The 10,516-nt window shown below is 36.0% G+C and overlaps 2 protein-coding genes across 2 annotated transcripts; both read right to left on the reverse strand.

Annotated features, from left to right (window-relative positions):
* Window positions 1-262: 262 nt before the first annotated feature.
* LOC135135740 (copper homeostasis protein cutC homolog) lies at window positions 263-1,003 on the reverse strand. Its single transcript, XM_064064865.1, has one exon. The coding sequence runs from the start codon at window positions 1,001-1,003 to the stop codon at window positions 263-265; it is 741 nt and encodes a 246-aa protein (XP_063920935.1).
* Window positions 924-10,480, reverse strand: LOC135140325 (cilia- and flagella-associated protein 58-like). The gene is made up of 12 exons (XM_064070820.1): window positions 10,213-10,480; window positions 9,802-10,166; window positions 9,581-9,755; window positions 9,222-9,536; window positions 8,914-9,175; window positions 8,658-8,866; window positions 8,339-8,610; window positions 8,047-8,294; window positions 7,712-7,994; window positions 7,457-7,628; window positions 1,065-1,378; window positions 924-1,014 (listed from the first exon to the last, which is right to left on the reverse strand). Exons 1-11 carry the CDS (start codon window positions 10,324-10,326, stop codon window positions 1,124-1,126), a joined length of 2,670 nt encoding a protein of 889 aa, XP_063926890.1. The 5' UTR covers window positions 10,327-10,480; the 3' UTR covers window positions 924-1,014; window positions 1,065-1,123.
* Window positions 10,481-10,516: the final 36 nt, after the last annotated feature.

The raw sequence follows: 10,516 nt of genomic DNA on the forward strand, positions 1-10,516 counted from the left end.
TTTTTCAATGGAAACGGAAAATTCAAAATTTTGCCATCAGCTCTGTGTACCCGTCTGACCCGACGCCAACATAAATTATTTAAATCATAAGCTGAAAACCTGTCATTACCCTCCAAGCCCAAGAATAACTCGTTAAATGCTCATCACATTAATAGGATTCTTTATTTACGTAGTTGGTAAAACATTAAGACAATATATATCAGGACAATACTCCTGAACATTGACATTTAGAAGAAAAAACATCAAAACATTAATAATTAACTTAAGCAGTCTTCAAGATATGCACAATTTCAGCAACATACTCCTGGTCAGTCACAAAAATGGGCTTATCGTCCCCCACATCCGCCTCACTCTTCTTCTTTTTCTCCCCCTCAGCCACCTCCTTTGCCTTCTTAAAAGACCCATGATACTCTTTAGCCTCAACATGCTCAATAATGAACGCCAAATTCTGCTTATTTATCCCTCCCCCTGGCATAATACAGATCCTATCCCCCACCTGCTCCATCAGATTCTTGATCATCTTAACCCCCAACTGGGCGTTACTCTGCTGGCCGCTCGTCAGCACCCTCGTGAACCCCAAATCTATAATAACCTCGATCTCGATCGTCGGCCTTCTGCAGACATCGAACGCCCTATGGAACGTGACCGGGTGCGGGAAACAAGCCATTATAATCTCCCTGCACTGCTTCATGTCCACCTCGTCGTTGGTGTTCAGCGCCCCGAAGACAAACCCGTGAGCGCCGTACTTTTGCAGGATCATCGCGTCTTTCTTCATGATTTCGATCTCTTCGGTCGTGTAGACGAAGTTCCCGGGTCGGCATCGCAGCATGCAGAAAACAGGGACCTTCTTGGTGTACTCGAGGATCTGGAGGAGCAAACCGGGAGAAGGAGTCAGCCCGCCCTCTGTCAGCGACGAGCACAACTCGAGTCGGGTGGCGCCGCCGTTAATGGCGGCCACTGCCGACTCGTAGCTGTCAACACACACTTCCAAAGACCTTGGCATTCTAACCTAACCTAAAACAACAAATATTGATTCGCGTCGGGCGGTAAGGGGTTGTACTTACTTAAAGCATACACCGGGAGATCGAGAGGAATTTGATTTATTAGTTCAACTACGGTACACTCAATTGAAAGATGTTATACTTTGCACTGACATCCGAAAACCGCCACCAGTGTATTTCACTTGAGCGCCGTTTTGTTTGTTGTTGTATTGGTTCACTTCTCGGCTAGATTCGTACGCCAGTTTTTGAAATTTTTGCGCCTTTTTCTCGGCGATGTACTTCTTCTTCAGGTCGTTTAGCTCGTCGGTAACTCGTTGGAGATCAGACTTGTATTCTTTGGCTTGTAATTCGGCCATATTCAATTCGGAGACCAAACACTAGAAAAATCGGGGATTTATTAAAACCGAATATTTTGTAAAGACGCAACAAAAAAAGAACAAAGTCAATAACAGAGATCAAAATATCGCTATTTTAATTATTGTTACTACTATAAATTATTACCGCATAGTGATCATATAATAAATTGATTGGGCTACAAGCATGTCAAGGTCACCGGTAATGGCTACTTTACATGCACGCAAACCTAAAAAATTACGTTTACGTAATAACCCCGAGGTTTTAGTTCTGATCTTTAGAACGGCACGCATATTTCCTATGTACATTTTATTAGTTACAATGACTCTACACAAACGTATAACACAATTATTATTTTGCAACTTATCTATCGACCATTTTAAAACAAAATAATATAACGGACATTACATACGTCTGCGTCATCACCGTAGTTACGGTGGTTAAGATTGAGGTTAATTTTGTGGTCGTAACTAACATTAGATAATATCCAAAAACGCGGAACTAATAAAGAAATTAATAACACAGGCCTGCGATGGTTTTCCTCCAACAAAATCAAGTAGTAATTTTGGTAGGTCTTAGACACTCATGTATAAAAAAAAATTGCAAAAATTTCTATCACGTACAGTTCCTGCAAAAAATATTTTTTTCAGTTTTGTTCTTAGTACTATAAAAATTAACTTCTAGATTTTGTGGTAATAATATATATGGATAATGGTGTTGATATTTCATTTCGTGTTCAGCTTAGTAAGAGTTATTTGTGTCGACTATGCGCTTATTACCCTGAATTTAAACAAAAATTACTAATGTCTTCTCGGAAATGGGTTAATTCTTCAGATAAGTTTGCTGACACCAATGATTTGGATGGAGCCACAAAATCATACAGACGATTGTTACTTTTGCTGTTCAAATATAAAATGATATAATGCGAAAAATGTAACAGCAATAACATATCCTATCGTGAATACAAGAGAAAACGCTTAAATCAGAGCTTTGAAGAAAGAAAAAAAGAAGCTTCTTGATTTATTTGTTTTTTTAAGTCTTGTTTATAACTAATTTAGTTCATTTAATAAATAAACATTCAATTTTATATTCTTTATATTTTATTTTTTCATAAAAATTGTTTGAAAACCTATGAATATTTAGGCCTACATAAAAATAAATCTCGATGTGTTACAAAAAAACTAGAGTTATATTTTAATTCAGCATACATAAATACCTAAAAAGAAACAATATTACTTAAAAGGGAATTTAAAAGTTATATTTCGCAGGCCTGTGTAATTATTGTTGTTACAATAATTTTTATATATTCGTTAAAGTTTTTCGCTCTGTTCGTTATATCTTTATACTGTAGCAATTTTTTAGCTCATTTTATTTGTCTCTACTCTCTATTCAAAATAACAATAATTTGGTTTTTAGTTAAGCTAATTTGGCAACGTTGTTGAAGTGGATTACTCAAATCGATATGAGCAGTAAAGTCCGCGCAGGTTATCAAAAGGTCAACGATTTCGCTCAATTTGGACCACCTCTATCTGTGGATTTAATTATTTGTCGTCTACATTATTTTATTAAATTATAACTCTATTAAACACTTGACTTTTAAAATATTCACAAAAAGTATATTCACTGTTAGTTCGAATTTTATAGCATAATAGACACGCAAAACCAAATATCAAGGTTCTGGACTAAAAATAATATTAATTAGCTAATTAAAACAGAAATCGATTCTTTAAAAAAGATAATTAAAATTACAGCTTTAAAATGAGAATTTTTTTAATTTAATGTAGTTGAAATTGGAAATTTATTTATTAATTTTGCAAAAGCTGCCAGATATTCAGCATTAGTCAACGAACTTCTCATTCCTAAAATATCCAAAGAATTCCCGTCGATAATAATAACATCCGTTTTAAGCGATTATGAACCTTATCAGAGAGCACATTGAGCATAAATTGCATTCAAATCAAATAGGAAATCAGTGTTTGACCTTTAGGATGGTCGAGATAAATTCGTGTTGGTACTCTTGATTGGTTAAAAGGTTGGTATGTAACTTTGATGTTCAACTTTTGCCGTATTTAAAGGGGTTTTAGAAAAAAAGTGGAGGATTTAAGTTGATTATTACAAAAATTTATCATTTAAGACGTGTTTTAAGTTTCTTGTTGTCGCAATAAGTCTACACATATTAAGAAAAAAAGGCAAAATGTAGCCCCGCCCACCCGCCCTATCTTAATTGTGATGATTTTTTTTATTCGTCGTGAGCCAAGAAGGCGGAGCTTAACTGCAAAATCTTTATTTCTCTAGGAGAAATTAAAAACAATTCCTTCCTGTTGTTCAAAGAATGCTATGTATATTAAGAAAAAAATAAAGCCAAAGATTAAGCCCCAGCCATATCTGCCCTGATCTAAATAGTAACGAAGTTTTCATTAGTTGGCGGACCTAGGGGCGGAGCCTAATAGCAAAATCCATTTTTCTTTACAAAAATTTACCCCTTTAAACGTGTTTTAAGTTTGTAAAGAATAAAAAAATCATCACAATTGAGATGGGGTGGGTGGGCGGGGTTTATATTTTGTCTTTTTTTAATATGCATAGTATTTTTTGAAGAACACGATATTCAAAACCATGTTTTTAATTTCTTGTAAAGAAATAAGTATTTTGCAGTTAAGCTCCGCCCCCTTGGTTTACGGCGAATGAAAAAATCATCACAACTGAGATAGGGCGGGTGGGCGGGCTTACATTTTGCCTTTTTGTTTTAATATGTGTAGACTTCTTCTCACAACATGAAACTTAAATGGAAAATTTGTATAAGAAAATATACCATTTTAACCATGTTTTAAGTTTCTTGTTGTGAAAAGATGGCAATGTATATTAAGAAAAAAATAAATTGGTCAAACATTAGTTCAACAGAACTTCCCTGGCCCTTGAAATACAGTCCAAAAAATTCCGCTTCTCTGAAAAATTATATAAAAAAAAGTTTTCTGATAACCTTTATATAGTAAAGACCAGTGGTGTGAATGACAAATTCTAAGGAAGTTCCATGAGACTAAACTGCACAAACAACGGTTAGAATGCGAGCGCAGCGAGCACGTTCAGGTATAATTTAAAAAAAATTATTTATTGGTGTCCCCGAGAAGCTAAATTATTAAGAACAATTTTGTTATTATTTAAAAATGCGAATTTAGAGATGAATAACTAAGCAGTTTATTCCTAAATGTTTTTATGACACTAAAATAATTCAAAAAAGAACATTCAGAATTTTTCATTAATGAGAGAATTTTTTAGTGTCTATAAAAATGAATCTAGAAAGTGTTTGTGAATACTAAAGTCGGAGAGGCACCAGTAACGTTACGTGCTCGCTGCGCTTGCATTATAATCGTTTTTTTTTTAATAATAATTCTAGGGATCTATTATTACAACAAAACCCAGACAGACATAAGTTTTTTGCAGTTAAGCTCCGTCCCCTTGGTTAACAGCGAACAAAAAAATCATCACAATTGAGATAGGGCGGGTGGGCGGGCTTACATTTTGTCTTTTTGTTTTAACATGTCGTGTAAACTTTTTTGCTCCGCCCCATAACTGCAAAATCCATATTACCTTCCAAAAATGTACCATGTTTTAACCATGTTTTAAGTTTCTTGTTGTGAAAAGATGACTATGTATATTAAGGAAAAAAAAGGGAAAATATAAGCCCCGCCCACCCACCCTATGTCAATTCTGATGATTTGTTTTATTCGCCGTGAAGCAAGAGGGCGGAGCTTAACTGCAAAATACTTATTTCTTCACAAGAAATTAAAAACATGTTTTTGAATATCGTATTGTACAAAGAATACTACGCATATTAAGAAAAAAAGCCAAAATATATAATAATAACAATATACATTGTATTTTTTGAACAACACGATACTCAAAACCATGTTCTTAATTTCTTGTAAAGAAATAAGTATTTTGCAGTTAAGCTCCGCCCCCTTGGTTTACGGCGAATGAAAAATTCATCACAATTGAGATAGGGCGGGTGGGCGGGCTTACATTTTGCCTTTTTTTTTTAATATGTGTAGACTTCTTCTCACAACATGAAACTTAAAATATGTTTAAAATGGAAAATTTGTATAAGAAAATATGCCATTTTAACCATGTTTTAAGTTTCTCGTTGCGAAAAGATGGCGATGTATATTAAGAAAAAAATAAATTGGTCCAACATTACTTTAACAGAACTTCCCTGGCCCTTGAAATACAGTCCAAAAAAATCCGCTTCTCTGAAAAATTATATAAAAAAATTGTTTTCTGATAACCTTTATATAGTAAAAACCAGTGGTGTGAATGACAAATTCTAAGGAAGTTCTATGAGACTAAACTGCACGAACAACGGTTAGAATGCGAGCGCAGCGAGCACGTTCAGGTATAATTTAAAAAAATGATTTATTGGTGTCACCGAGAAGCTAAATTATTAAGAACAATTATTATTTAAAAATGCGAATTTAAAGATGAATAACTAAGCAGTTCATTCCTAAATGTTTTCATGACACTAAAATACTTCAAAAAAGAACAGTCTGAATTTTTATTAATGAGAGAATTTTTTAGTGTCTATAAAAATGAATCTAGAAAGTGTAATAGTTTTTTTTTAAATAATAATTCTAGGGATCTATTTACAACATAACCTAGACAGACATAAGTTTTTTGCAGTTAAGCCCCGCCCCCTTGGTTAACAACGAACAAAAAAAATCATCACAATTGAGATTAGGTGGATCGGCGGGCTTACATTTTGTCTTTTTGTTTTAACATGTCGTGTAAACTTTTTTCACAACATGGGTCTTAAAACGTGTTTAAAATGGAAAAATTGTATAAGGAAATATCAATTTTGCTCCGCCCCATAACTGCAAAATCCATATTTTGTTCCAAAAATGTACCATTTTAGCCATGTTTGAAGTTTCTTGTTGTGAAAAGATGACTATGTATATTAAGGAAAAAAAGGAAAAATGTAAGCCCCGCCCACCCACCCTATCTCAATTCCGATGATTTGTTTTATTCGCCGTGAACCAAGAGGGCGGAGCTTAACTGCAAAATACTGATTTCTTCACAAGAAATTTAAAATATGTTTTTGAGTAGTGTTGTACAAAGAATACTACGTATATTAAGAAAAAAGCTACAATATATGAAATAAAAATATACGTTGTATTTTTTGAACAAAAACAAAAACATGTTTTTAATTTCTCGCCCTCTTGGCTTACGATGAATAAAAAAAATCATCACAATTCAGATAGGGTGGGTGGGCGGGGCTACACTTTTATCTTACAACGGCAACGTCAACGGCGAACAGCAACGTCAGCGACAAGTTTGTAAATTGACCTTAATAGATCCTATCCTGCAACTGTCATCATATCAACATAACAATTTTTATTGATACAGAGTGTCCTTAATGTTTGTCGCATCAAACTATCACTGGAAATTTAGATTTATTCAAATTTACCGCTCACTCTGATTCAGGAACCTCTACTACCTGTCATAAATCACCCATAAACCATAAGGAAATAATATTATATTATTATTATACACAGGATTATTATAAATCGGGGCTTAAAAAAATTTAGGTCTATGGATTTGCCGCTTTTACAGTCCATGTTTAGACAAGGCGGCAAAAATGAATTTCCACTGCGATGACTCTTAAAAAATTTAGTGTTAGGGAATCCCTGGTACAAAAACGAAAGTAGACACATCGTAAAGAATTATTAACAATAAAGAGGCACTAATTTTTGAAATATGTACATGAAACAATTTAATAATTCCGACTTCATTAATTGTTAAATAACAATGTTCAATTAGGTTTTGCAAGAATTCATGCATTTAGCACATTTTCTATATATAGAAGTGCATGTTACGCAAAGTTTGCGTTTGTGCAAGTTCAAATGTACATAATGTCATGTTCCGCATATCTGCGTTATGCAACTTTGTTTATGTAAGGTAAGGTCGGGTAAGTGCAAATTCCCGGTTGTAAAATAAAGGTATGTCAGTAAATAAATACATACAACCAAATTTACTATATACCCGGTGATTAATTAAACTGCTATAAACACTCAAGCTAATTAAGATTTCCAAAATTAGTAAAAAAATGGTACCTTGAGCTGGTCGCCCCTATCCTTCAGCGCCTTCTGTGTCTTCGTCAGCTCGTCTCTTAGTCCAGGACCGGGCTGCTTCGCCAAAACATTCTTCAAGTTCACGTACAACTGCTCGGCCTCTTTTAACTGCCGTTCTCTTTCGACCGCTTCGGAAGATTGCTTTATTAAACGCCTGGCAAATATTAAATACAATTACGAAAGTTATATAATCCTCTTTGAAAGTTGTTCGCCTTAACGTTACGTGTGTAAGCTTACTTTTGCAATATCTGAACTTTTTGTAACACATCAAGTAATTCCGGATCAGACCCTTCGAGTTTCCTCCACCTGTGGATGTTCATCGGATTCTGTAGCTCCTCTTCAAGAGCCCGACATTTCAAGCGCCACTTCATCAAGTCCCTCTCTAAGTGGAAGACTTCGAGTTTCATATCGATGGAATTGTGGATGGATTTGGACATGAGGAGCTTCTCCTGTCGCAGTCTTTTGATCTCGATTTTTAGCAGTCGTATGTCTTCGAGTCTTTGAGCGTATTGAGATTCACCTGCAACATTGAGGGATTGATACATCTATTTGGAGAGATTAAGAAAAGCGACCCCTTTGAAGCGTGGTTTGTAAAATTAGGATCTTCTCGTGTAAGAGAGCTATTTCGTCGTTCCTGCGCACCAGTTGCGATCCCAAAATGTCTCTTTCGTTCATCAACTGCTCCAAATCTTTTGCTTGTTCTCTTATTAGTTTCTCGTTGTCGAGAATCTCTCGATGGAGACGTTTTTCTTCTGCGTCTTTTTCGGAGATTGTGTCTTTCAAACTCTTGATTTGGTCGTGGGCTAGATTGAGCTCGACCCTAAAATTGTTACTGTTTGAAGAACACGGTCAAACGATACTCACTTTAAATTTTCCTTCTCCTTTTGCACTTTTCTCATGATATTTTCTTCTTTAATCAACAGTTGCTCCTTACACGACACGTCTTCCTTTAGTTGCTCGATCTGGTGGTTGGTAATCTTCAGTTTTTTCTTCAGCTCGCCGCTTTCGGCATTTGCTTCTTGTAACGATTTTTCTAACGCGTTTCTTTCTGATCTTACTTGATCGTACAAATTTTGCTGCATTCTCAACCGGTTTTCCGCCTCACTTATATTTTTTTTCAAGTCGTAGATTTCGGCCTACAAGATTTAACTACTAAAATGGAAGAACACGAGTTGATGGTCACCTTTTTTAGCTTAATATCGTCCATACTGTCTTCAATTTTCTTGGTCAAATTGAGTTGTTCTTCAGCTAGAGAGTTCTTCTGTCTTTCCAGAGTCAAAATTTGTTTTGTTTGCTTGTTAGTGTCGATGATGAAGTTGTCGAGTTCTGATTCAAGCTTCTTCTTGCCTTGCTCTTGGATTTTGATCAACTTCGACTGGTCTTTGTTGACGGCTGGAAAAAACCATAGTACTAACAACGTAGTTGTTTACTGATTCTACCTTCATATTTTGCTATCGTTTTGACGATTATATCTTTCTCGCGAGTCACTCCTTCGAGTGTCCTTTTTCCTATCTCTACTTGCTTCTTTAAATCGTCAATTTCTTTCTCAAAAATTGCAAGTCTTTGTCTCAACTGATTTCGGTCACCAATAATGTCGGATTTTTCCGTTTCCATTGCATAGAATCGTTTTTCAAAAATGTCTTTCTGCTTACTCACTTTGGCTAAGTCGGCTTTCAAGTGAGCCGAATCTTCTTCATACATCTAAAAACAAACTAAACTCATCTGTGTAACTCTAGATGTGTCATACTTTTAAGTCGGTCAATTTCTTGTTGTAGTTCTTTTGTAGCAAGTCCAAACTGTTTTGTTTGCCATTAAATTCATCCTGAAGCTTAGTATATTTCAGTTGGATCGTTTCATATTCTTTGTTAACTTTTTCCCTTGCCACTTTCTCATCTTTAATTCTCTCTTCCAGCTTCGTGATACTCTTCAAGTGAGAACTGATCACCGTGTTCAAATTATTCACGTGTGCATCTCGGTCTTCTATCTTGTAGTTCAACTCGGTGATGTCGCTTTCTAATTTATCTCTGATTCGTTTGTACTTGTCGGTTTCGTTGACTTGGTCCTAAAATAAAGAATGGCGTGATAGTCAACAAAGTGCAAATCTACCTCTAATTGCCCCGCGAGTTCATTAATCTTTAAATCCCCCATCGACGTCTTCCTTTCTAGTTCATTTTGATACTCCAATGCGTTGTTCAACTTCTGGGACAAATGCGTCACTTCCCCCAATAGCTTCTCGTTTTCTCTTTCCAGTCCCTCTTTGTGCTTACTCAATTGCCCCATCCTATGAACAAACTTACAAACTTACTTTTTCATTTCCTCTCTCTTACTCTTCCGACGTATCCTCCCCCATCTTATTCCTAAACTCAATCTCGGCATTCAAGCTATCAATCTGCTTGCGAAGATTGTCAATAGCTTCTTGAGCCGCTTGCTCGCGAGCATGAGCAGCATCCGCCAGCTTCCACGCGTGGTTAATTTGGGATTTGAGCTCCTGAATCGTGGTTTTATCGTGTTCGGCCAGCTCATTCGCCACCTGAATGACCCCATTCTTGTCTTCGAGTTCTTTATTCAGGGTGGCTTGGGTCTCTTCGAGATTTTTGCTTTTCTGGTAGGTTTGGTAGAAATTCTCGAAGAGTTTCTGGAAGTCTTCGGAGAAGTGGGCCGCTTCAGGGTTTTGCTCGATTTCGGCGACGGTCTGCAAGAATCGGGTTTAGGGTAATGGAGGGGAGAAGAGTGGCTACCTTGTTGAAGCCCCGTTCTAAAATGGCAAACGCATGTTCTGGGTTATCTGGATCTAGCGCTTCTTCTTGTTCGGCTTCTTCCTCGTTTCCATCGCTAAAGTCGCTCTCTTCCATTTTAGATTACTAGAAAATTCTTTTGGAGTTCGAATTTCTGGATAAGTTCCGTCAGACGTGATGTTTAGAAATTTCCATGGAAACAGGGTTATTGATTGTTGTATATAGTGTTTTTCAGGACACAAGTGCAAGTTTTGCCATAAGAAACACTACTTAGTTTTGGGGAGTTGGTACTAAGATCAATAAGGAC

This window comes from Zophobas morio, unplaced genomic scaffold, assembly GCF_036711695.1.
Source record: "Zophobas morio isolate AGI-343-1 ecotype UQ-CSIRO unplaced genomic scaffold, CSIRO_AGI_Zmor_V1 ptg000004l, whole genome shotgun sequence".
Taxonomy (NCBI): domain Eukaryota; kingdom Metazoa; phylum Arthropoda; class Insecta; order Coleoptera; family Tenebrionidae; genus Zophobas; species Zophobas morio.

What these genes read in the sequence shown, in the direction of transcription:
- LOC135135740 (XM_064064865.1), bottom strand. Translation starts at nt 1,003, where the DNA reads ATGCCAAGGTCTTTGGAAGTGTGTGTTGACAGCTACGAGTCGGCAGTG.
- LOC135140325 (XM_064070820.1), bottom strand. Translation starts at nt 10,326, where the DNA reads ATGGAAGAGAGCGACTTTAGCGATGGAAACGAGGAAGAAGCCGAACAA. An exon ending in ACGATATTAAGCTAAAAAAG is followed by an intron (nt 8,611 to 8,657) that starts GTGACCATCAAC and finishes TAAATCTTGTAG; the next exon opens with GCCGAAATCTACGACTTGAA. An exon ending in ACAAACCACGCTTCAAAGGG is followed by an intron (nt 7,995 to 8,046) that starts GTCGCTTTTCTT and finishes TCAATGTTGCAG; the next exon opens with GTGAATCTCAATACGCTCAA.